This window comes from Ctenopharyngodon idella, chromosome 8 (genome assembly GCF_019924925.1).
Source record: "Ctenopharyngodon idella isolate HZGC_01 chromosome 8, HZGC01, whole genome shotgun sequence".
Taxonomy (NCBI): domain Eukaryota; kingdom Metazoa; phylum Chordata; class Actinopteri; order Cypriniformes; family Xenocyprididae; genus Ctenopharyngodon; species Ctenopharyngodon idella.
This window is the reverse complement of record NC_067227.1, coordinates 349,741-376,519: the sequence shown is the minus strand read 5'-3', so window position 1 is coordinate 376,519 and position 26,779 is coordinate 349,741. Positions and strand designations below refer to the sequence as shown.

Below are 26,779 nucleotides of genomic sequence, written 5' to 3'. Positions count from 1 at the left end.
ATGCACGTCATGCCTTGTAAGTGTACTGTTTGGCGTAAAAGACTTTCACCTATCACTACACTTTTTGTGTTTTGATAGAGTGACAATAAAGCTGATTTGATTTGATTTGAGCTCTGCAACGATATGATTGTTTATCATCCGACTGGTTGCTGTCACTCATTTTTGGACGCTAGTGATTGGAGATCGCGAATCCTGCTGCCGATTTTTCCTGAACCTCTTTTTTTTTTTTTTTGCAAACAAATCATGACGTATTTAATGTAACTGTCTATGAATTAATTTCCTATTTAATTTAGTCTGTTAAATCCCTCCATTGTGTGTGACAAGTGATTGTTCGCTTCTCCAGTCCTCTAGGTGGCGCTCGAGGCGCGTGTAGCGGATGTCATCAATAAGCGCGAGGCAGGAGCAGCATGAGCTGATGTGTTTAGATCACAATCATTTAGTGTCATAGTTTACACAAATTAATCATATAATCATGCCGATGAAGGGAAGATTTCCCATACGCAGGACGCTGGAGTATCTGCAGAAAGGAGAGATTGTGTTTAAAAAAACGGTGAAGATTATGACTGTCAATTATAACACACACGGAGACCTGAGTGAAGGAGCAAGGTCAGGAAAACAACATCAACTGCTGCTTTTATTTGCCATGTCTGCTCTTTAAAGAGGTGTCTTATTGAAAGACTGTTTTCACTGTCAATGTGTCGTCGTGCAGCTACAGATAAAAATACTATTTGTGTTGTGTAATGCCAGAAGAAGAAAATTAATATTGATACAAAGCCACTCATGTATGAGAAGGATAATGTATAATTTTATTTGACAGGAAGTTTGTGTTCTTCAACATTCCTCAAATCCAGTACAAAAATCCCTGGGTTCAAATAATGATGTTCAAAAACATGACTCCATCACCTTTCCTCCGGTTTTACCTCGGTAAGTGGTTTATTCTCAATACTGTTTCCCTCGCTGTGATAGTCTTTATCTTCTAACTTCTGACTCTGTGTTCAGATGATGGAGAGCAAGTGTTGGTGGATGTAGAAGGAAAACACCATAAAGAAATTACACAGCATGTCAAGAAGATCCTTGGCAAGTCAGAGTAAGTAGTGCATAATGTGCTTTAAAGTCCCCATGAGATCAAACTTGGGTCACACTTTATATTAGGGTAGGGCATTTTTCCAAAATATTGTATTCGAATATTTTGGCTCGTAAAAAACGAATATTCGAATATTCGTTTATTTAAATGACGTTAAACAAGAAAGACGTTATTTTTTTAATTCATCAAGATTTTGTAACCATTTCTGAACAAGCTTACGTTATATCTTAAGGTTTTCTTTTAGTTCAAAGCATTAAACAAGTGTAAACAAAAAATATAAAGAACAAAAGCATTTAATCACAAGCAGCGCGAACAGGAAAAACGCTAATAGAGCAAACAGCGCCAGTTATCGTACAGAACGTACAATACACTCGAGTCAGTATATGGTTATCGTGTTTATATTGTTTCACATGTTAATATCCACATGCTCAGGTGAGAAAGCGCGCTGCGCTGACAGACGTTGCAGAGACACAAAGATAACGGTGTACTAAGCTAAGTTTCTAACAGCAGCACTTTGTGTTTTCTGTCTCCCTCGACGAAACTTAAAGGAAATTTATGTCTCAAGATCATTTTGCTATCTCATAAGGTATCTTCTCGGCTCACTCGGGATACAGCTGCGCTTACCTGTCATGAATGCAGTGATGGACAGCTGTCTTTCCTCATTCGACTGGTGTATTGATTTCATGTGCTTTCTCATTATGGTGGAGATATTATGATAATTCGGGTTCACTAATTCATTTGGTCAAAAGTAATTCCATTTTGTAAGATCATTTTCATCTAAGTAATTAAACTTCGCGAGGCAGACGTCAACATTATGTGATGATCAAATAAAATAAACTTGTTAAACACGCTCCACAGCGCCACCCAGTGCATTTAGTTATAACTGCGAGTTTTAGTGCTTTATCATGGATTCACTGCGTTTACGGCCGGCAAAGCAACATAGTAAAATTCGAATAGTATTTTTATTTTTCGATTATTAATTACAGATCGAATATTCGACTATTTGTGCACACGTCTACTTTATATTAGGTGTCTTTCACTACTAAATACTTACAGATTTTAATGTTAGTACTAGAGATGCACCGACACTACATTTCTCCACCGATACGATAGCCGATTATGCTGATACCGATAGTTTGGGGGTTCTGCCTTTTATACCTTCTTTAAAATTAATGATAATTTCATTATAATTAATGATTAATCATATTTTAAATATTATATTTTGAAAGAAATGCTATTAAATACTTTCTTCTCTCCATTTTATCAAATTGTTTCAACTGGTATCAGTTTTAAACACATTACTCAAATTAATATTAACACAGATTAACTAAATTCTAACTTTCTGAATGTTATTAATTCATGTAATTACTATATTGAATATCAAACTGGTTTCTTAGCATTTTCTTTACACAAAGCACAAATTCAATGCCCTTATTTGATTGACAGGATATATCGGCCCTGACTATCGGCTGTTTTTAAACTACCCATTATTGGCCGATATATTGGTGCATCTCTAGTTAATGAGTACACCCCGTAACATTTTAAACAATATCTCAATGAACATAAAAACAATTTCCAAAATGTTGACAAGACTAAGTTTTATATAACATCTGTTTAACTTATAACATGAAAGTAAGGTTAATAATATAACTTAGATTACACATTTTTCAGTTTTACTCAAATTAGGGTGATGCAAAAATGAGTACACCCCACTGAAAGTCTCTGGAGCAAAGCTAAATTTTAGACTAGAAATGTGTAATTTAACAAGAATTCAACCACAGGTGAGTCTAATTCTTCATTACACAGGTGTCCAGCAGACAGTTGACTATAAAAGGGTGTTAAAACCCCTTCCCATTTCATGCTGTCAGCAATGACACCACATGGAAAAGAAATGTCACAAGACCTGAGAAAGAAAATAATTTCTTTACACCAGAAAGGTGAAGATCAGCAAAGCTTTACTTATCAGTCAGAATACTGTACCAAAAGTGGTACAAACATTTAAAAAAGATGGAACTGCAACCATCTCACAGAGACGTCCAGGTCGTCCACGGGAGTTAACACCTCGACAGGAGCGTCTTCTGATGAGAAGGGTTGAAGAAAATCGGCATGCAAGTTCACTGCAGTTATCTAAAGAAGTAGAAAGCCAAACTGGGGTGACTATTTCCAGTGACACAATACGGCGTACACTGCAGAGGAATGGCATGCATGGGTGCCGTCCACGAAAGAAGCCTTTCCTAAAGCCCAGGCACAAAAAAGCCCGCCTAGAGTTTGCCAGGGCCCATGCTGACAAAGATGAAGACTACTGGGACTCTATACTCTGGAGTGATGAGACCAAGATAAATGTTTTTGGAACTGATGGCTTCAAAACTGTATGGCGTCACAAAGGTGAGGAATACAAAGAAAAATGCATGGTGCCTACAGTGAAACATGGTGGTGTCAGTGTCCTTATGTGGGGCTGCATGAGTGCTGCTGGTGTCGGGGAGCTGCATTTCATTGATGGCATCATGAATTCACAGATGTACTGCTCTATACTGAAAGAGAAGATGCTACCATCACTCCGTGCACTTTTCCAACATGACAATGATCCTAAACACACATCTAAGGCCACTGTTGTATTTCTGAAGAAGAACAGGGTGAAAGTGATTCAGTGGCTCCTGATCTGAACCCAATCGAACACCTATGGGGAATTCTGAAGAGACAAGTTGAGCATCACTTTCCATCCAGCATCCAGTCTCTAAAAGAGCTCATTCTTGAAGAATGGAAAAAGATGTTGCAAAATGTCGCCAACTTGTTCGTTCCATGCCTAGAAGACTTGGTGCTGTCATTAAAAATCATGAAGGCCATACAAAGTACTAGATGTAGTAGTTTTTGTTGTGGGGTGTACTCATTTGTGCATCACCCTAATTTGAGTAAAACTGAAAAATGTGTTCTCTAAGTTATATTATTAACCTTACTTTCATGTTACAAGTTAAACAGATGTTATATTAAACTTAGTTTTGTCAACATTTTGGAAATTGTTTTTGTGTTAATTGAGATATTGTTTAAAATGTTACTTTTCAGAGGGGGGTGTACTCATTTACGCTGAGTACTGTACATAAGTTGTTATTAAGACACTTAATTTAAAGTGGGACCAAAAATCTACTTGGCGAACGATAGCGGAGGTGCTTCAGCTGCCTGGTGAGTGCTGGAATTAGCATTGAGCTAACACGCCGCTTCAGTAGCCATCGTTTACACTCTTGTTTCCAGAAGTCAGTCGCTACTTCAGCCTTTTCAGTAACATCACGCACTTCATTAAAGATAGCAAGCGATGATTGGTCGGGAAACAATGTGTAGTCTGACATGTTTCTTGATGACACGACAAGAATTTAGGAGTCAAAATCGCATAAAAACGTTGTGTAGTCTGAACCCGGCATTAGACAAAAATACACAAATGTTTGTGACAACTGCATCTGTCTTGGAAAAAAATCAGCAGTGATTAATATGTTAGTTATTTTCAAAGCTTATTAGCACAATGTATTTTATTATAAAAAGAACATTGACCTGTTTTGTCATTATGTTGAAACCGCTAAATATAGGGCACATACACAGTTCCTCAATCTTCCCACACAGGTGCTTCTCTGACACTGTGCTGTTTCTTCATTTATTGTTGAACTACGATAATTTCATTTCCTTTATTTTTCAGTTTCATTTTCATTTGTAGTAAAAAAAAAAAAAAAACAGTCAAAGTTTAGAATAGATCTGCCTTGTGTAGTTGTAGTGAAACTTAATAGCACCACCTAGCGGCCAACCAGTGCTAATAATATTCCCAGGTTGAACGTGCATCCCATCCTGATCACAGTGAGATTTGAGAGATAATGTGCCTGTGCTCTGTCTCTTTCTGCCCACAGTAAAGTTCTTGAAGCTGAAGCTCTGGCTAAAATGGAGTTGTCAAACCCTGCTAACTTTGGGCCCAAGAAATATTTCCTGCGGGAGTGTATGAGTGAAGTGGAGGGTCAAGTTCCTCATCCCGGTCTGGTCCCGCTTCCCAAAGAGATGACTGGCAAATACAGGGCCAAACTGGCCGCGGTCTCTGATGATTAAAAACTGTTACGGTGAATGTGAGAAACACTTTGGACTCTTTACAGTAAAAAAAAAAAAAAAAAAAAAAAAAAATTTTTTTTTGGGTGAGTGAACAAGATTTTGTGTAAACTGTGATGGACTATGGAAAGCAGACTCATTTTATAAACTTACAATTGATTTATTCTTGGGTTAAAAATTAATACTTCCTGACCACATTTTCATTCAGTTCATTTTATTAATTATTAGTGTTACATTTATGATACCTGATCTTGCTCAGTGTAAACACACAACATTATCCAAAAGCTAATGGACAGGTTGTTAATATTGTTGCTCTGTTGACAAAAACATGAATAATTACAATTGCAAAAAGCGTTTCATTCAGCCACAATATGCTGCTGTTGTGTGTGTGTGTTGTCTCACTGTATTCTAATGGAATACTGCCTAATTTCATATGAAATAAATCTGTTGAAATTCAAATACAGGATATTTTCTGTACAGGAAAGCCTTGACGAGTTCATGTTAGTCAGCACTCGTCAGTCTGTTTGTGATGGGTACAATTAAATGAAGAATTAATAAAACATGCAAGCAAAACTGAGGAGATTTAAGCAGAACAGGAGGCAATTCTGATCACTTTAAGCACAGGTTCAACACTTGGATTCCATCGCACTGGATGTGTTTGTGTAAGTGCTAAATCATTTTGCTGCAACAGAAAATAAGTATATAAATAGAAAAAAAGTGATATATACAGATCTAAATTACATACACTATGACATCCGACATTGATTAGACTAATAAGATTTTGTGTTTCAAACAAGAAAAACAATACATAAATGGTAAATAGAATTTTCATGTTTGAGTGAACAATCACTTTGATGTTTCTGAGATAAAAACACAGGAAATCCTGATTTCCTATCTAGTGAAATGCTGCTTATCCATTAGATTAATATCACAAGAAAAATATTCAAAGCTGCAGGTGTGTATTCATTAGGGCTGGGACAATAAATCGTTGAATCGTGAAATGATTCTGGTTCGATTCTGAGATTTTCCGAATCCATCACGATTCTCTCTCAAATCGATTGAGCTTATGCCAAGTTCACACTACAGGATTTCAAGCCCGATTTGTGAGTTAACGAGCTCGCCGTCAGGTCGGGCTGGGATCGGGGGCAAATCAGCACTTGCCGATCTTTATGTGTGAACAACGCATCAAAATCTCTCGCTGATGCCTCACCGATGCCAGAAAAATACCTAGCATGCTAAATATCTGGAGCTTTTGGCCGCCTCGACATCCTGTGGCGTCACGTGTCACGACGAGTTATTCTTGTTTTCATAGTTTATTTGAGGCCGTCTCTATGGCGTTATTTTAATGACAATTGACCGTTCACAAAGACCCGTCCTCTTTAGTTACTGTTGCTACATCCGACAAGCCATGCCGCTCTCACGCCACACATCATGTTCTCACGCCATGAAAAATACATCACGGAGCAGAGAGGACACTGACAACGCATTGACAGACAAGACAAGGCAGGTTACTACTAGTTAATTTATAGCATCAAATAAAGATGAATGAACATCAGAAGGATGTTTCAACCGTCGAAAGACGTCAATACACACCATTTGGATTGTTTCGTGTCATTTCTCGTGTGTGTTTTCGTGACAAAATGTGGTTTGGGGAGTGGATAGAGTCGTTGGGTGATAGAGTTGTTGTCAGCTCGTGTAGTGTGTAACCTCCTGTTGCAGATCATTTACATAGTGTCATGTAGAGCGAACACCACAACGACTTCAAGACTCCACAGCAAGTCATGTAGTCTGAACAGCACAGCGATCTGCCTACATTTAAAGTCATGTAGTCTGAACTAGGTAGTTTTTAACAGCAGATGGCACTGCGTTCCTTAAACACACCACTTGAACCTTCTCTAAAATAATCATTCATAAAGTTCGAAAAGGTTGAAGTGAATTACAAGGGTGTTTGCAGTGGGCTGTTTACATTAATCTCACGTCATAAAAGCATTCTGAGATGCAAGTACATTCTCAGACTCTGCCGAACGCACGAGCGCTCTTCTTTGTGAGCATTTGAGTGTGTGGTTAAAAACTAGCCTAGAGCGCCATCTGCAGGTAAAAACTAATTTGGAAAATCTCAGAATTGATCCACGAATCGAGATGAATCGATTTATTCTCCCAGTCCTAATGTTCATGCTACACTCCGCAAGAAAAAAGTGATTCAGAATAAAATTTGCTAACAAAATCTAAAAGTAATTTTGTGCACAAAATACTGACTTTGTTGAACAAAAGCTTTACTTCAGATATTTCAAGCGATTTGCATAAAAACCTACCCATTTATATGACTTGAAACAACCTATTAAAAGGAAAATAACACTAAGGTTTTGTTCACATAAAACATGAATTTGAATATCTACAATGCTTTTTTTTTTTTTTTAGAATTTATTAAATTGCAAATTTAAGTCAATGCAATTTGATTACAATTCTCTGTCTTTGTGTTTCTACGACTATTCTTGCACAGAAAATTCTCATTTGTTTTACATTTTTGTCTAGTGCATCAGTGTATGTTTGTAACTGAAAACAAGCCTTGTCAGTTGCAAAACAAGTCTGCGTCGGCCGCTATTTTTTTCTTTTCTGCTCTTGTAGTGTGCGTTGCAGCTCCTTCAGGTTCTCCGACAAAAGCTCCACTTCATCAGAACGTCCGCTTAGCTTGGCATCAAAGATATACGCCCGGATATTATCAATCTGTTGTAGCAGCAGCTCTTCCTCAATCGTGTCGTCAATTGCCATGCCATCCTCATCGTCATCTTCATCAAACGGATTGGTCGACGTAGCTGGAATTTCATCAGAAACCTCTTTAAAAGGATTCCCTCCATCTTCACAATCTTCATCTTCAAAGGGATTTCTAGGCGACTTCGCTTTACCTGTATCTGGATCTTCAGTTTCGTCATCCTCTTCCTCAAATGGGTTGTACTCTTTCTTTCCATTGGCCGTCTGAGAGTTTGTTGGTTTCTCCTCAACTGGAGAGAAGTGCTCCTCTTCGAAGGGGTTTCTGGCTGGTTGAGTCGGTGTATGTTTTTCTCTCTGTCTGTCCAAGGGAGGAGAGTTTCCTAACAGACGTGAGAAAGACTCAGGGCTTCCGATCAAACGTTCACCTTCCTCCTCTTCTCTCTTTTGGTCTCTTAAGTCTGAGGAGGAGGTTTTAGTGTGGGCTCTGTGCTCCAGCTCTCTTTGCTGTAGATGTTCGATCTGGCTCTGCTGAAGGTCCGTCTCCTCGGCCAACCTCTGTGAAAGTCGGATGGCTCGACTGGTCTGTTGAGCGTCAAACTCGTCCTGAAGCTGCCGCAGGTTCTCCTCCAGCATGGCCACTTCATCGGTGCGGTTGGCGGAGCGCGCCTGCCGCAAGAAAGACTCGATGTTTTTGATCTGCTGCAGCAGAGGGTCGTCCAGCTCTGAGCGAGTATGAAGAGAGTCTGATTGTGGCAGCCAGCCTGCAGCTTTGGTCACGCGTGGACCGGGAATATCCCCATTTGCACTGAGGGTCGGTCTGTTCTTTTCATTTTCCAGTCGACGTTTTTGTGACTCCAGGCCTGCCTAAGTTATGCAAGACAAGAACAGAGTTACAATAGGCTTCTATGTCAAATGTCACAGAGACAGGAAAACAGGTCTAGTCAAAATGTTTTTATTGTTGGCATTATTTTATTAAATTTTAATATGTTAGTGAGAAGAAAAATAAAACATTTTTAGATATCAATACGCATATGACATTGATTAAGCTCGCTCATTTGAAGTTATCTTAAAGGATTAGTTGACTTCCGAATTAAAATTTCCTGATAATTTACTCACCCCCATGTCATCATCCAAGATGTTCATGTCTGTCTTTCTTCAGTCAAAAAGAAATGAAGGTTTTTGAGGAAAACATTCCAGGATTTTTCTCCATATAGTGGACTTCACTGGGGTTCAACGGGTTGAAGGTCCAAATGTCAGTTTCAGAGCAGCTTCAAAGAGCTCTACATGATCCCAGACGAGGAATAAGAGTCTTATCCAGAGAAACCATTGGACATTTTCTAAAAAAAAATAAAAATTATATACTTTTTAACCACAAATGCTCATCTTGCACTGCTCTGTGAAGCGCCACGCATTACGTAATCACGCTGGAAAGGTCACGTGACGTAGGTGGAAGTACCGCGGTAGGGCGAAAAACTCATCTCAACTCATCTCGTTTTTTCTTCCAATTTCAAAATCATCCGACATCATTGTTTTACCTGTTTTTGTAAAGACCGTTTGACTTATTCTTTGCACATTCGCTTTGTAGACACTGGATCTGTACTTCCACCTACGTCACGCGTGACCTTTCCAACGTGATTACGTAATGCGTGGCGCATTGCAAGATGAGCATTTGTGGTTAAAAAGTATATAATTTTTTATTTTTTTTTAGAAAATGGCCGATGGTTTCTCTAGATAAGACCCTTATTCCTCGTCTGGGATCATGTAGAGCTCTTTGAAGCTGCACTGAAACTGACATTTGGACCTTCAACCCGTTGAACCCCAGTGAAGTCCACTAGTTCTACATCCTGGAATGTTTTCCTCAAAAACCTTCATTTCTTTTCCACTGAAGAAAGAAAGACATGAACATCTTGGATGACATGGGGGTGAGTAAATTATCAGGAAATTTTAATTCTGAAGTCAACTAATCCTTAAACGGCTCTATTTTTAACAAAGCATATACAAAAAACCTGAACCGGATGCAATGCAACATGTTTTACATAACCCGTATATGACCCTCAAAATAATTAATGCATCAGACCAGCCTTTTATCCAGCTATTTCACCAGTGTTATTGTACAAGAATAAAAGTATGATTATTTATTGGAAATTCATATGTAGAATACAGAATAATCAATCAGGCTCATCATTGATTCACTGATATGATTGTTAAAATAAATTCACTGAATTAAATAAGTTAATTGAAATTGGATCATCTCATAGGAACCTGACTCTGACCAAAGCTGAGAAATATGTCGACACTTGTGGACTTTATTTTAAAAATTATTTCTCTGTGCACATTATTTTTTAAAAATCATGTTCCTCATAATCTTGAATCAGAATATCTTCTCCTCCCTCTTGCAGCATCTCTTCTCTTCTCTGATGATGAGGGCGGGGCAACCTGTCACTCACATGAGATCCACCAATAGCAAACCACAACCATCCAATCAATTCACCACAGACAAAACCAAGCCCCACCCTACATTTGTTCTTGTCCCAGAAACTGTTTCAGTCAGATATAAATCACAACAGAGAACAAAAAGACTACCGCAACTTCCGTTTCATGCTGACTTTAAAGTTTACCACAAAGAAAAACTGACCAGCAAACTGTATAATATCAGAAACAGAATATGATCATGTTGCTGTTCTTTCACCTGTCTCTCCTGCTGAGCTCTTTTCTCCAGCTCCTCTCTTCTCTTCTCTTTAAGCTCCTCATGTTTCTCCTTTGTGGGGAGGGATGTCAGACCCAACAGTTTCTCCTATGGGATGTAAGAAAGCAAGTGTCGAATGTGAGCTTCTACCTGTATATACAGTTGCATAAATACGTTTGTAAACATGAAAGATGTTTAACATTTAAAAACATATAGGAGGGATCATGAAAATTTAATTAGGTTTTTTTCAGTACTGCCATAGCCAAGCTATTTCACATAACAAATGTTTAGACAAGACAAAATAATTGAATGTATACAAATTAGCCATTTCAAAAAGTTTTTGTCTTCTGGGAAATATGTAAACATCCTACTACCCTTCAGAAGTTAAATAAGATGTTGTTTGCATCACCTGTATAAAGAGCGTAGCTGTGTAGCGCACCATCCTCTGCAGCTGCAGGGCTTTCGGGTGAGGCTGGACCTCTTCTTTCAGCCCGAGTGTGAGTATCTTCTTACTAATGCCAACAGAAACCCACAGAAATGCATTCTGAGAATCCTGATTTAGATATATCCATCACATAATACAGTATATGCGTCTTCAGTTTACCTCAGAACATCAATGAGCTCGTAGTATTTCTGTATTTCCATCCTCAGTCCAGCAGCATTCTCTAGACTATAGGTCGTCTCCCCAGCACTACAGAGGAAAAGAGAATAAATGATATATAAACATATTATTTATATATATATATATATATATACACACATATATACACACACACACACATTCTCTGTATATATAGACAAAACTTTGGAGTCTGGCAATGTTTGGGGATGTACCACCAGGCATTAAAGGATCATTAAACAAGTGAACAAATGCACATTAGTAGTGCTTTGCTTTAGCTGAATTTGGCTTACTTGAGCGACTCTGCCATGCGAGTGTATTCTGGAGCCTTAGCTTCAACTTTCTCCATACACGTCCTTAATCTCTGCACAGCAAACACACACAATACTGTGGTAAAGTCTATGCTATATATATAATAAGAGATACAATCACAACAATACATATAGCTGCATTTGGCAAGTTAGAACTAAAATGAGGTGGTGATGCTTGATATTGTTGGTCATTCAATGCTTAATAATAATAATATAAAACACTACGGTCTTAGAGACTGTTGGCCTCATGAATATTAATCACACCTTTAACTCTGAAGTTTGTACCTCATAGAGTTTGACGATATCAGGCACGTGGTCTTTTTCCTCCAGTTTGCGCTGGTGCCGGAGCAGTACGTCCATGCAGTGACGGCAACAGCGCACACGGTCCTCATCTTTCTCCTCCAACACAGAGGTGACGGACGAGATGCTGCTAATGGAGCCGCGGCGAAGAGTCTGCTGCACCACCGGGCCTGTGCTTCCTGGAGAGCCACTCTGGCCCGGAGCCCACAGCGCCTCCCTGGTTCCACTGGTTAATTTGTCTGAAAGCACATTACAGTATGTTCTGAAAATCTGACCTACCTGCTCAGGATGACCTACCAGCAGTTAAAAGTACTAACTGACTCAGAAGTTGATCAATTAACTGTTGTCTAATGTGTCTAACACTTTGACTTGAAAGGTAGAGTCATTTATTCTTAAGTCTAGTGATGTCTGCTTTTGCTAACTCTTTTGTTCCAGCCAGTTTGCAAACTGGATAGATGCATTTCTTGAGTCACAAAACACTGAACTGAGAACAGTCTTAATTCCTAAGTGGCCCACCACAGTCTAATCTGTCCCGCAACAGTCACAATAAATCTTGATCAAATCAATAAATTTGACTTACAATAACATAAAAGATGGCAAAGCATCTGTCAATTGAATTAAAGCTTAGAGTGCTAAAGGTTGCAATTTAATGAAAGTAAATAGTCTATTGTAATTCAGTGGGTTCACAACACTCATAAATGCTCTCGGTCAACTCATGGTTTAATCCAGAGTTTATGATTAACTCTGCCAAAGACGGACAATTTAGCCTCTAAAATGCTTTCACTATGAACTGCTTAAATTAGGGCAAGTGATACAGGGGTAGTGACTCTATTGCGTCAGATATATGTGACTTTACTCACATGTGAAACGAACTGCCGGAAAGAAACGATTCATGGAAGTCAATTGGACCTCCCATCACTACTATATAGACTTTCAAATCAGTATCATGTCAGTTAGAATGCTGTATTATATCTTAAAATGCAGGCAGAGACAGAAAGGCAACTCACTATTTCTGGAAAAAAAGAAAAGAAAGAAAAGTCTTTATAGTCCTTTCCATTTAACCCTCTGGCACTTGATATGTGAACACACACACAAAAAAATTGTGGACATGATTCGAAAAGGTTACATGGTCCTAAAAATAGTCACACTTGTACTCCTCGAAAAATGAGCGCCATAAAAATGAATGGGAATTTTTTTTTAAAATACAGAATTTTTGGGAGGTACAATCAACAGATCAGCCACAATGCAGAAAACAAGCAAACAGCAATGAAGGGGTTAACTGAAAAATTATTTTTAAAAATTAGAAGAAAAAAATAGTATTGTAAAAACTGTAGGAAAAATGGATCATAATTATTGCATAAATACTGTATTACTTGGTACCATAAAATTTCCTCAAAATATTAAATAAACAAATTTAATTGAACAACAATATATTACATAATTTTAAAGGGGAAAAAAGTTCAATAAGGTGTTGGACCACTTTTGACTAAGAAGAGTATGAGTGTGTCCCTTAAATGAGGAGCACCAGAGGGTTTGATCTAACATATCTAAACGTGTGTAACTCACATGCCAGTGGCAGGGGCACAAACTGTGTGCACTTTCTGCACATAATGGAACCACAGAGTCGGCAATGGTGGCGGCGGTTACGGATGTTGAATTTTCCCCCACAATCAGGGCAAAATGGCACATCCTGGTCATTCACCCATGATACCACCGATTTCTCAAGTGCTGAGAAAACAAAGAAGCATAGTAGTCACATTTTAACTTATTACTTAAGTGGTACAGAGCACAGTTTTGATATTTTGTTCACATACATCTTATTTGCGCTGCATCCATGCTGGTTCTGTCAAAGGAGGTTAGCTGAAAATGAAAAGCAAAAGTAGTAATGTGAAACAACTTGATTAAATAGACAGTTCCATTTAAGATTTAACCCATTATCTGAATTGATCAGACTGTTAAAACTTAAGCCCAAAAAAATCTGCTTATGTATGTGAATCCAGACACTTCTAGCTTTGCAAGCTCATGTGTTCCAAAACACATTTCAAGTATTTGTTGCATTTCCAGCTTTAGCACAAGGTGCAGTTGCATGAGCATAAACTGAAACTACTGTCTGACACGGCAAGTTTGAAGAGAATTTAGCCAAGCAAGTCAGTTAAGGTTAATTAAACTGTTATGTTTATAGCTAGCTTCCTGAAAAATAACATCCGGTTTAATGTTCCTTTAGGGCTTTTCACTCTGCACTTAACCATGGGTTACTGTCATTCTAAACCCAACTTTTAACCCTGTGTTACTGTCATTCTTAACCCAGCTTTTAACTCTGTGTTATTGTCGTTCTAAACCCAGCTTCTAACCCCGGGTTATTGTCATTCTAAACCCAGCTTCTAACCCCGGGTTATTGTCATTCTTAACCCAGCTTTTAACCCCGGGTTACTGTTGTTCTAAACCCAGATTTTAACCCTGTGTTATTGTTGTTCTAAACCCAGCTTTTAACCCCGTGTTATTGTTGTTCTAAACCCAGCTTTTAACCCCGTGTTAGTGTCGTTCTAAACCCAGCTTTTAACCCCGTGTTACTGTCATTCTTAACCCAGCTTTTAACCCCATGTTATTGTCGTTCTAAACCTAGCTTTTAACCCCATGTTATTGTCGCTCTTAACATAGCTTTTAACATCGGGTTACTGTCATTCTAAACCCAGCTTTTAACCCTGTGTTATTGTCGTTCTAAACCCAGCTTTTAACCCCGTGCTATTGTCATTCTTAACCCAGCTTTTAACCCAGGGTTACTGTTGTTCTAAACCCAGCTTTTAACCCTGTGTTATTGTCGTTCTAAACCCAGCTTCTAACCCTGTGTTATTGTCATTCTTAACCCAGCTTTTAACTTGGTGTTACTGTCATTCTAAACCCAGCTTTTAACCCCAGGTTACTGTCGTTCTAAACCCAGCTTTTAACTCCGTGTTATTGTCTTTCTAAACCCAGCTTTTAACCCCAGGTTACTGTCATTCTAAACCCAGTTTTTAACCCCAGGTTATTGTCATTCTAAACCCAGCTTTTAACCCCGGGTAGAAGAACGTTTCACACTTGTCATTTTGGAGCAGCCGGGTTAGCACCGCAAGTCACCATGAAATCAAAATGGACAAGTCTTATTTTTTAATGGAATACCGCAGTATTTATTATACGTGCACATCATTATTTATTTAAATTCATATTCCTCATAATCTTGAATCAGAATAACTTCTCCTCCCTCTTGCAGCATCTCTTCTCTTCTCTGATGAAGAGGGTGGGGCAACCTGTCACTCACATGAGATCCACCAACAGCAAACCACAACCATCCAATCAATTCCGCAGACAAAATCAAGCCCCACCCTACATTTGTTCTTGTTCCAGAAGCAGTTTCACTCGGATATACGGCATAATAGGGAAGAAAAGACTAGCGCAACTTCTGTTTCATGCTGCATTGCGGTGCCAAACGTGTGCAGTGTGAAATAACTCAGTGTTAGAATGTTACAGTTAGACGCTTAGCAAAAGACCACCAATCGCGTGCCTCTCGTTAACCCAGGGTTAAGGAATGTACAGTGCGAAATGTCAGTGTATAAATACACAGGATTAATTGTTAAAATATGAGCAGTGTAAAATGTGAAGCCAGATAACCTAGGATTCTGTTAACTCAGGTTTTAGAATGACCCAGGGTTAACTAGTTCAAGTGTAAAAAGGCCTTGAGTACTTAGGTTACAGTAACACAAGAACATACATTAAAGTTCCCCTATTATGCTTTTTAAATATTATCTTTCACGCAGTGTGTAATAGCTGTTTGTGAATCTAAAAGCTCTGCAAAGTTTCAAACATCAAAGTGCATGACAAATAAAGTTGCCTCCTGAAAGAAAGAAGCGATTCTGAACTGCCTGAAACGAGTCGTCAGCAATTCCAGTCTCACCTCCTGTTACAAACCTATGTAACAATGTAACATATTTGCATAATGTCAGCCTATGGTCTTCATTAGCTGCTTGTGAACAACGTCTACCTCCAGCTGAGACTGGAAGAGTTTGGTTTGTGGTGTTCATGTTTAGAAGATGCTGTTTTCAGGGCTGCGAATCCATTTTGCTGCAATTCCAAAGGATGAGGACTCACGCTGGAATTAATATGGAAAATTAATACTGTTCGTATCACTGTGTATCAAGTACTGAGGAAGAGCTGAAATTCAGATATGGCAATGGGCGTTTCGTTTCTGACGTGCTGTAGGCGGTCTACCAATCACAGATCAGAGCAGAGGAGGCTCATGGAAAGGCTGGGTTTAGAGAGACCAAATCTTACAAACCAAATCTTTCAGACTCTTTTTGTAGGAGACTCCAAAACAAAATTAGGAACTTTCAAAATAGCATAATAGGGGCACTTTAAGCATGCTCAACAGAGCCTGCACTTGCAATGTGATGCTGGCAAAGCATTCGTGTCTGATTTTGCATACCTGCCAAGAGTACATCAACAATCACATAAAATGAAATTACTACGAGAGCAACACTCAAACATTCACCTTTTCCAGTCGTATAATGCATTTGTTGACCTCAATAACATAATGGTCGATTCTTGCAGCTCTTTGCTTCTTGAAAGAATCCAAGTGACTGCGGGTGGCTCCTATTTTAACAGAAGACATATTATAGTCTGACAATGACAACTGATTTGCAGTCAACACCCAATGATCCAGGAACAGCTTGAATGTATGTACAGTAACACTACCGACATTTAGCTGAATAGCACTGAAAGCAATGTGAATGACTTCTTGCTGAAGAATGTTATCCATTGGTCTTTGGCAGTAAGAGTCTTACCGAGCTCCTGCGGCTCCCACATGTACGGGTCCACTCCTCCATAATAAAATGACTCATAGCTGCTGTCTGTCCGCTCATCTCCATCCCGCTTTAACAGCTTGTCTTTGGCTTTCTTTGCCTTTTGCACCAGGCCTGAGAAACAATGTGAAAAATACATCAATACCTCCACTTACTAGGATGTAAACTAACATGGTGCTCTAGAAGAATCAGTGTACTCAACCTACATGCATTAGATTTTGCATTGGTTTAGGACCTTTATCTTTGTCTGTAGTCACCTTTATTTATATAGCGCTTTTTACAATGCTTTTTACCATTTTATGCTTGACATAAAACAAGATCATGGCATGTCCACATTTAGATGGATAGTAGACAAAAAAAGCTGTCAAACTTCAGCAACAACAAAAGTGACAATGCAAATACCAGTTACAAATTGTGAGAATTAATTTCATCAATTCAATTCATCAATTTGTTATCCCCAAAAAACCTGCTCCACTAATACAAACTCTGGAATTGGAGTTAGTACTTTCCGTGCTCCGATAACATATTGCTCAATTTAACAGAAAACATAAATCATTTCACATTCATGTCTGAGTAGTAGCCGACTACTCTTCCTTGTTGCAGACCGATGTCGATCTCAGTTACAAAGTGCTGTCTCCATCTTTCTAAGGCATCTCCAATATTTATCCGTGTTTTATTATACCTCTGGCCATGAAGCTTTTTAAATGGATGCAGAGGCTTTTTAGGTCATGTTTGAATCTGCTATCTCTGATCCAGTTTATGCTGCTTTCATGTCTGCAGCACGCTGTGTTTGCCCACCAACTGGCAACGCTGGGTGTCGAAAGACTAATGAGAAAATTGGCAGCTGTGGGAACACACAGGCCTTGGCTATTTATTGATGACAGAATTCGGCCTTTGGTGAAAACTAATTGAGGAATCGTGTTATAGACTTTTTTTTAAAAATAAGCATGACTTGTGCCCCTATTATGCTATTTTAAAGGTTCCTGATTTTGTTTCAGAGTCTCCTGCAATAAGTTTACATGCATCTAAGGTCAAAAAACACTTTAATTTCTCATCAGCTCTTTTCTCTCAGTGTCTGAAACAGTTCGATCAATGATTCAGTCTCTCTAAACTCCGCCTTTCCGCCCAGTCTGTTGTGATTGGTCAGAAACCAAACACTCATTAGCATATCTGAATTTCAGCTCTTCCTCTGCACTTGATACACAGTGATACAAACGTTAACGATCGGTTTTGATATCTCATTCTTTGGAAGAGCAAAAGTGGATTTGCTTTGGCAGCGGAAAACAGCGTCTTTTCGACTTGAACAAAACGAACTAAACTCTTCCAGTCTCAGATACAACTACAGTGTTTGAGGGCGGGGCAAAGCAGACGCTGTTTGCGTGTAGCCAATAAAGACCATAGGCGGGCATTATGCAAATGTGTAACAACCTTATGTAGGTTTGTGCAGGAAATAAGACTGGAATTACTGACGACTCGTTTCAGGCAGTTCAGAATCGATTCTTTCTTTTAGGACACAATAACTTCATTTATCTGCACTTTGATCTTTAAAACTTTGCAGACCATTTACATTCACAAACAGCTAAATTACACATTACATTAAAAGTAATATCTGAAAATGCATAATGGGGGCACTTTAATAAACAAGGAAATCCCTAGAAAGGATAACAACATACGACATTATTTTTCCTCTGTTTTATAAAACGTTACCACCAAAATGGATTTGATAGTTTCATTTCAATTATGATACTTGCACTGTAAGAGTCATATCTTGTGCACTTTATACCGTGTACAAACCACATCCAGGACTAATTATACTCAATAAAGACGCTAGCATCTCATTTTCACAGTGTTATTGCAGTACTGAGTGGTGCGTAAATTCATAACATGTTCCCTTATTCCCTTTCACCATTCATCAATCTCACCTAAGATGGCGGAATACCCTGTGAAGTCCACTTGGCAGGGCACTTACGATCGAATGGAACACACCTCGTTATACTTTTATCAATGTAACACAAGAGACAACTCTATTCTTGTTGGCGAGTAAGAAATGACAACCAAACAGACTTAAATACAACTTACTTTTCAGCTGGCCACTGACGTGCCGGTTGTCTCCGGAGTGTTCCTCTTCATAATGGTCTTGTAGCTGGTAGAACGACTGAAGGTCTTTCAAACAGAGTGGGCACAGGAAGCCCTCCTTCACCTCAGCTGATTCCTCTAATGATGGCGGGTACATGGAGGCCATAAGGTGGGTTTGGATGTGAGAGGCTGGATCCAACGCTTCTGAGATTACGCTGCACCTGTCTGACAGCACCGGCCACCCCAGACCCTCTCCATCACTCAAACAATAAAAAATATTAATATTACATAAACAACTGTGATAACTCAAGATAAAACACGTGTTAAATACAAAATGTCTGCACATTAAATGCTTCCAATAAAGAACAGTGAAGTTTCAACCACTAATCAAGCAAAAAATCAACTGAACATCATTTATAAAGAGGCAATTAACGACAACATCTACAGTACCTGTGTATAAATGGGCATTACTGCAGTATACGATAGACGGAATATTAATTTTTGAAGGTCTGGTGTCATTTTTATTATCTACATGTTAACTAAACTAGACTACGCTGATTAGCAGACCCATTGTGAACGATTTAACAGCTTTTTCTTAGCTTAGCATCTTTCTTATGTGGATTTTTACATCAAACCCTTTTATCTCCGCAGAAGAAAGCATTTTTTTCTCATTACTGTGTGTTAACTTGCATCGAATAAATAAACGTGCAATTTGTCCTCTATTGTAAACATCCTTGCCTGTGTATAACAGTTTGTAAACAGGCCTAACCCAAACACACTGACAGATGAGAAAGGAACACGTTCATCTACCTTATTCCTTAGAGACAAGCCTTCAGTTTATTTAACATCCTCTTAAGAGTGAATGCTTAGAGATATCAAGAATAAATGCGCTGAAAATGGAGAGTAAAGCGGTGATCGTACAGATGATCGTGTGACTCTCGGTCCTCTAGGCGTGATCACAGGAACACTGAGCTGCGCGTGCGCGTCACATCGGCGTGTCAAAATAAAAGTCCCATCTGAAATTAACAAAGATTTGTCTGGACAGAACATGAAGGTACTGACAGAACACAACACGTCCAACTGAATATTCTTTTAAATAGCTTGTTAAATTTTATATGCCATGTATATGCCAACGCGAGTTCACGTAACATCGTCCGATCTCGTGTCAACGCAACACGCATGCGTGGTGATGCTCTCGCGAACGCACGTTGGAGATTCATATTTTGTAAATAAATTGGTAAATTATGTTGTTGTTTGTTTGTTTTTTTTCCGCAAACAAAGCACTCGTGTCGCTTTATAAAACTGAGGTTAAACCACTGGAGTCACATGGAGTACTTTAATGATGTTTTTGCTAGCTTTCTGGGAATTGAAAGTGGCGATTGCGTAGACTGTCAATGGAGGGACGGAAAGCTCTCAGATTTCATCAAAAATATCTTAATTTGTGTTCTGAAGATGAACGAAGGTCTTGCGGGTGTAAAACGGCACAAGGGTGAGTAATTAATGACAGAATTTTCATTTTTGTGTGAACTAACCCTTTAATACGAATTTGCTTCACTTATCACAAACATCCAGTGGTTGGTATATTGACAAATGAGATGATTCCACCAAATTACCTGTATAACGCAATACATGTGTGGGTTCATATAATTTAAAATGTACATTATAAATATTATACATTTTATAATACATTTACTTATTATATATTTTCTAATAATTTAGTAATATAGCATACATGGTATCTCTGCCTATGCAAAATCACACCAGTGGAGAAGAGGTTCAGTTCAGACTTGTCAAACTTTAGAATTTAGCCTAGCGAATGTAGGCCTAAAATCCATAACCTTAGTGATTCGACAATACATCAGTATAAGATTTGTTGAAATTCCTTAATTAAATTAAGATCCATTAGTTGCAATTAATTAATTCACTTTCAGATTCTTTGTAACAATTTAATCACCTTAATGCGGTTCTTAATGCCTATTATTCATTATTTTTGGAATATTTTAAATGGAACACTGCACTTTTCCACATAATCTCTCTCATATGACAGATGCACAGTAATTACAGAAATAATTTTAAATCTCATTACCTCTCGAGCAACACCTTGTTCAGAGATCATTTTCTTGTTTTGTGGCACTGCCTTGAACCGGTGGCATCTATTTTGTCAATACGAGTTTGTGTCCTTTGTGTTGCTGTTTGGAGATGAAGAAGGTTCACCCTTGCCACTAGAATATCTTTTTAGATTTCCCAGTAGGATCCCGCTCCAAAGGGGGTGGATAGACATCATATACTTTTCCAGAAGGAATGTGATGAGACAGTAATAAGGATTTTCATCACTATTTTGGTATTTCATTACTCTCCTTTTCTAGGTCAGATCACCACAAACTTTCCTGAAAGCTTTGGTGTATTTAGAAATTGTTTTTGCTGTACTCTCATTCCCTTCTCCGAGACATCATCTTCCAAGAAGTCACTATGGTGTCTTTATTCCTGATAAGACTCTTCAAATAAGTGAGACTGCACACACTTGCTGGCATGTGTTGCTAGCAAAATCATTCAGTAGTGCCTAAAAACAACAAGGGCATTATCAAGGGAAACAATTTTGCAACCTGATCTTAATTGTCAGGTTTATGGACTTGTTTTGGCCACTAGAGGCCCTCGTTGTTTCATTTTCAGTTTTCCCACCGTTGTATTATGTTTTCACCTTTGCTGTGTTTCCTGTGAGGTATTTAAGTTGCTCTGAGTGTTAATGTGTGTTACTAGTGACTTTGGTTAAATAGTGGATTATTTGCCCTGTTTGGACTCTGAATTTTTTTTTTTTTTTTTTTTTTTTTTTGCCTTTTGGGGTAGAGAATTGAAGCCACTTAAAGCTTAGAAGTTTTTCTCTGTTTTGTAAAAAGAGTCAAAGCATCAGGAGTGTTGAAGACAGCACCATCTTGTGGTAGATCAAATTTATAGCAGTCATAAACCCGAGTGCGCAGCTCCTGTTTTATTCATTAAGCACACATAAAAGCCTGACAACGCTAAATGTGTTAAGTTTTCTGATAATATAATTAACATATTAAAGTGTGGCAGTAAATTCAATGAAATAACAAAGATCACATTACTCATAAATATTTTTTTTAATTTGGCTTTTGATTAACCATAACTCATTGGGCCTACTCAGTTTCAAATGTAGTTATTTAGATCTACTAAAAACTTTTTACTTACATTTACTCAGTTCATAAGGTAGATTTCATTGATTTCACAGCCTTAAATTGTACATGTACAAAATTGAGTACATCATAGCTTAGGTTTTTACAGTGTTTTTAGGGCTGCACAATTTATCACGATTAAATCGCACAAGGTTTGGCAAAGGCTGCGATTATTTAATGCGCAGCTTGTCAGAGCTGTATGGCTCTGTGATCAGTAGCAAATGCTTCTCCATCTGAAAGCCAGAGGGCGCTCTTGTGCAGAAACTCTGAATATGCCCTGCCATAGAAGTAGATAACATGCATCATATCGCTGTAGCTGAATAAACAGAGGATTGAAACGCTTTGATTAAACATGACTAATAAACACATGACTGCCTTATTCTGTGTAAGATCCACATCATCTCACAGAAGGACGCTCAACTGTCGTTATGAAGTGAGTTTGGAGTAAAAACATGTTATTAAATGTTGTCTTTTGTTGGACAAGATGTAATATATCTATAATAATCTATAATAATACATAATAAATGCTTCTTAAGTCTGGAAAGATGTTTGACGCATGTTGCTTTTTCAAATGTACATTTATAAGCGACTCAAACTCGCAGTGCTTTCAGATGGATTAGCATTTGGAGCCATATTTCATTGACAATATATATTATATATATACACACATAGACACATCAGAATATATACAAAAATAAAAATAAATACATCACAGCCTTTGCGATTTCATAATCGCAATAAGAATTTAAGCGATAATCGCGTTTCAATGTTATTCAATGTTATTTTTCGTGTTGTGCGATAAATTGTGCAGCACTAGTTTGTGTGCAAAAACATCTTAAATATCCTCTATGTGAAAACAGAAGAGCAACAATCAACCTTCTTCCTAGAACTCTAGAACTGGAATATTAAATCTCAGTGCGGAACTCGACAGTGGTTTTCTTCATCTTCTGTTTGTAGACCTCATCAAACTCTTCATTTTGTGCCACTGTGAAGTGACATTTCCAGTCTCCAACTTTACCTTTTGGAACACAAATGAAAAGAAGATAAAAATCAAGTGAACATGTACAGCGCGCACATATTGAGGTCTCTTTCAAGTCTTGTGCTTGAACGGACAAATTCACACAAGATTATGTCAGTACAGAACTCAGAAGGACATCATTAGATGATTCAGCGGTTTATTAACCTTTCCGCATGAAGGGTGAGATCTTGAAGTCCATGAAAGGGATTGTGACATGGTTGATCATGTTGTTCTGTTTCATGGCATCAAACTGAACCCCTTTTGTTATTTTCTCCCTTTCTTTAACTGAGGTGGACAAACCCAAGAAGGAGCACAAACGTTCCACCTCACGTCCAGTGTCCTGGATAAGATAAGGAAAACACACACTTTAGACACATTTTACACTTGATCAAATGGTCACTTAGTGAATTTAACTTACTTCAACCAAATCCTCATAGAACAAGTACAGTAGGTTAGAATACGTCTGTTTTTTCTCCCACCATCCATTGACATGATCGTACCAAGGACCGAACACATCTGGCGGGAAATTACTGATGTTAAAATGAAACCTCCATACCAAAGTTCTTGATTGATAATGTAGGGGTTGTAATTCAGAAGAGAAATATATTTACATTCTCAGTGTTTTATAAATCCCTTTTAAATCATGACATTAAAATTATGGATTGCACCCAAGCTGTGATTGATTAATCTACTTACTTTTCCCTTTCATATATTTCTCTAAGAAGTTGTTCCATTCTCCTGGTTCAGGCTGTACCATGTTCATTCGATCAAAATGAAAATAGGAAACAGCATTGTCTTTTGCATTACGTGCTACATACACAATCTGGAATAAGTGAAAGAAAAAAAAAATTACGACATAATACAGGACTTGCTATGTTATATGATTATGTTATATGAATTATGCAATATTATTCAGAGAGTTACAATTTCATTATATTTATTTCAGTTATTTAACTATAGTTGAGTACTTCACTTTTATTAAAGCTGCACTGCGCAATTTCTGTTCCACTAGCGGGACCATAATTCCATACATAGTGACTATTTCCAAACAGGTTTCACAACTATGTCCCACACCTGCCATTTGTCTTTAGGGTAGTATTTAAAGTGGCCCATTGGTTAAGGCTATGTTAATACTCAACAAAACAGAGCAACATTTACACTTTTCAAATTTCAAACTCAAGTTTCAAATTAGTTGCTTGTTGTCTTTGAACATTAATCTGGGATATGATAAAGTATTTTAACATTAATTTCCTATAGGAAATTGTTAGGAACCTCAAGATGTAAACAAGGCTCTCATACCCCTTTTCCACCAAGGCAGTTTGAGTGCTGGTTCAGATCCAAAGCCTAGTTTCAAATCAGTTCTTTGTCTTTCGACAGCCAAAGCACCAGCTCTGAACCAGGAAAAGTGTTTCATAAGTAGCACCAAAACATTGCTGGTCTAGAAGTAAGAACCGCTTGCTTCAGCGGCTGGGGGTGGGGTTACCGTGACCAAAAAGAAACTTGTGACCGCCATTTTTGAAATAGCAGCTAATCGAGCTCGATTGTAATCTCCGTCTATACAAATTGGATTCGGTGTGTGACATCGGAGTGCCACGGGTCCGCGGGAGCATTTGTAAAGCATACGACTCTTTGTGCTTTTGGATCGCCCTCGTGGTGCTTTGGTGTCATGCACCGATCAGACCGATTGTGGCTCGGATGCATCTCGAACAAGCTTGGTGTGTTTGGTGCTGGCGCGCTAGCGTTGCTGTGAAAGATGAGACGTATACAGTGACATAAGACCGGTTCTTAGAAGGCTTGTCAGTTGAACCAACTCCAAACTGGCAATAGCACTAGCTCTGAACTAGCACCCGGTTCGTACTGGTGGAAAAGTGGTATCATTGGTCTCATAATTGATCACATTTATTTAAAAGGCATTTTCAAAAGCTTATCAATTAAATATAAATTAGAAAACATTGAAGTCAATATCCAAATACAATGTCGGATTTTGGCAGATTCGATTACATTTTATCATCACATAGTCAAAAGGATCCGCAGTACTTTACCCTTGAGTTCTGCTCCCAGAAGGACTTGGGTACCAGATGAACAGGTAAATGAGTTTTGATGAGACGAGGAGAGGTGGGCAGATGATCAGCCATTTCTGTCCCTGTAACTGATCATTAGAATGTTGTGTAAAGTGTCCCTTTTCCAGCTTTACAAATTTTGCCTCACAAAAAAGGCAACAGTTCTGAAAATTAATTTTAAAAAAAAACCGTAAGAACTGGAATAACATGGTTGGAAAAGTTATCAGTCCCCTGATTTAACAGAGGACGCATGAAAGTGCCCGGATGTGTTCTTGATATCGAGGATGCATCGAATGCAGACTTAAAAATCCCAGAAGACGCTGCGGGCGGTCGACGTACGGAAGCCTGTAAGCTTTAAAGTTCTCGTTCTCACTTATGAGATTCCCGCTACAAACTCGCATATGTGGCGGCTCGTGAAAGTAAACATTTGTCCGTGTGTTTTGCTTAATTTTAATAAAGTGATAACCTGAAGAAAGCCTGCAGTATTTTAATTGGAATATAAAAAAGAATCTTAACATTGACAAAGCATGTAACACAAAGGCTACTCATTTTCATAAATACGGTGATTATGCGGTGAAATAAAGATATAAAATTATATGAAAACAATGTCTACAATAATAATATGAAAGTAATCTTTTAATAGGTTATGACATTTGTTTGTGATGTTATGTTGTATTTATTGTGCATTAGCCACTTATAAATTGCTGGGACGGTCAGTTGAGCAACAAGATCGCATCTCAGTTCTCAAATGATGCGTTCCATGTCCTCGCATCCTTCCGAGTTCGTTCTTTCAAGGTCGCCTGGCAAGACCGGACTCCACGAGAATGCAAGCCGTTCTTGGAATTGAGAAACAGCCTTTATTTCACCGCAGCACAGTGAGAAACAGACTGGGCTGAACCCAAACAATCACAGAATGCGTACGAGAGAGGTGGTGCCTTGTTTTAAATGTGTTTTTTTAATAATTTAATTTAATTTATTAAATGTAACATATTAATAATTAAATTAATTAATTATATTAATATATTTAAATTAATTTTAATTTATCTCGTGGCCCACCTGGAGGATCACTGAGGCCCCCTAGTGTGCCGCGGCCCACAGGTTGGGAACCACTGCTCTAAGGGGCTGATCACTCTACCAAACCAGGTATTTCACTAATTTTTAATAATTCTTCAGAATGTTTTAAAATGTTATTGTCACTTTGATGATGAGGGTTATAATATGTACATACAGCTCAATAAAGTTAGATTTAATTTATTTTATTTTCCAGAGTGTATTGTGACAAAAGGCAAAGATTTTCATGGGGTATGATGACTTTCAATAGGCACTGAATATATGGAGAGTTTGCCATGCTGAATCTGTTGAACTAATTCAAAGGTCAAAGCCCACGGATCAGGCAATTTGGCAATAAAATAAACACCATCTAGGGAACAAGGACAATGGCGAAGATCTATCTTGTATGGAGGCCAAGAGGCATTATAGGGCCATTGAAAGACACTACAAAACTGTTATAGCCTTAAAGGGATAGGTCACCCAAAAATTTAAATTTGGTCATCAACTCATCCTCAAGTTGTTCCAAACCTGTATAAATTTCTTTCTTCTGCTAAGCACTAAAGAAGATATTTGGAAGAATGTAACCAAACAGTTGATGGACCCCAATGACTTCCATAGTATTTTCTTTTCATACTGAAGTCAATGGGGCCTATCAACTGTTTGGTTTGGCAAGTTCAAGCTGTTTAATCCAAGTCTTCTGAAAAGACGTGATCACTTTATATTATGAACAGATTTCATTTATTTTATTTTTCACATATAAACATTGATC

General features: G+C 38.2%; 3 protein-coding genes across 4 annotated transcripts in view; 1 reads left to right on the top strand and 2 right to left on the bottom strand.

Moving 5' to 3' along the window:
- The first annotated feature begins 339 nt into the window (after positions 1 to 339).
- On the top strand, positions 340 to 5,620 carry mrps25 (mitochondrial ribosomal protein S25). Its single transcript, XM_051903174.1, has 4 exons — positions 340 to 606; positions 818 to 924; positions 1,000 to 1,087; positions 4,972 to 5,620. The coding sequence occupies exons 1-4, from the start codon at positions 473 to 475 to the stop codon at positions 5,162 to 5,164; spliced, it is 522 nt and encodes a 173-aa protein (XP_051759134.1). The 5' UTR covers positions 340 to 472; the 3' UTR covers positions 5,165 to 5,620.
- A 1,942-nt stretch (positions 5,621 to 7,562) lies between these two features.
- LOC127517466 (rabenosyn-5) lies at positions 7,563 to 19,673 on the bottom strand. The gene is made up of 12 exons (XM_051903173.1): positions 19,505 to 19,673; positions 18,698 to 18,954; positions 16,601 to 16,732; positions 16,309 to 16,409; positions 13,601 to 13,646; positions 13,353 to 13,514; positions 11,772 to 12,025; positions 11,469 to 11,539; positions 11,161 to 11,247; positions 10,966 to 11,068; positions 10,560 to 10,664; positions 7,563 to 8,734 (listed from the first exon to the last, which is right to left on the bottom strand). Exons 2-12 carry the CDS (start codon positions 18,858 to 18,860, stop codon positions 7,760 to 7,762), a joined length of 2,199 nt encoding a protein of 732 aa, XP_051759133.1. The 5' UTR covers positions 18,861 to 18,954; positions 19,505 to 19,673; the 3' UTR covers positions 7,563 to 7,759.
- A 1,985-nt stretch (positions 19,674 to 21,658) lies between these two features.
- The window catches only part of LOC127517815 (cytosolic sulfotransferase 3-like), a 28,239-nt gene continuing 23,118 nt past the window's right edge, over positions 21,659 to 26,779 (bottom strand). Inside the window, exons 5-9 of one of the 2 annotated variants that reach the window (XM_051903943.1) lie at positions 24,943 to 25,049; positions 23,597 to 23,723; positions 23,319 to 23,416; positions 23,066 to 23,240; positions 21,659 to 22,900 (exon numbers count right to left, since the gene is read on the bottom strand). In XM_051903943.1, the coding sequence (XP_051759903.1) occupies positions 22,788 to 22,900; positions 23,066 to 23,240; positions 23,319 to 23,416; positions 23,597 to 23,723; positions 24,943 to 25,049 (620 nt within the window). In that variant the 3' untranslated portion in view covers positions 21,659 to 22,787. Of the gene's footprint in view, positions 22,901 to 23,065; positions 23,241 to 23,318; positions 23,417 to 23,596; positions 23,724 to 24,942; positions 25,125 to 26,779 lie in introns of both variants that reach the window. The other variant, XM_051903944.1, reaches the window with a different exon arrangement.

What these genes read in the sequence shown, in the direction of transcription:
- LOC127517466 (XM_051903173.1), bottom strand. Translation starts at nt 18,860, where the DNA reads ATGGCCTCCATGTACCCGCCATCATTAGAGGAATCAGCTGAGGTGAAG. An exon ending in GGATGCAGCGCAAATAAGAT is followed by an intron (nt 13,515 to 13,600) that starts GTATGTGAACAA and finishes TTGTTTTCTCAG; the next exon opens with CACTTGAGAAATCGGTGGTA. An exon ending in GAGCTCAGCAGGAGAGACAG is followed by an intron (nt 8,735 to 10,559) that starts GTGAAAGAACAG and finishes TGCATAACTTAG; the next exon opens with GCAGGCCTGGAGTCACAAAA.
- mrps25 (XM_051903174.1), top strand. Translation starts at nt 473, where the DNA reads ATGCCGATGAAGGGAAGATTTCCCATACGCAGGACGCTGGAGTATCTG. An exon ending in GACCTGAGTGAAGGAGCAAG is followed by an intron (nt 607 to 817) that starts GTCAGGAAAACA and finishes TTTATTTGACAG; the next exon opens with GAAGTTTGTGTTCTTCAACA. An exon ending in TTTCCTCCGGTTTTACCTCG is followed by an intron (nt 925 to 999) that starts GTAAGTGGTTTA and finishes CTCTGTGTTCAG; the next exon opens with ATGATGGAGAGCAAGTGTTG.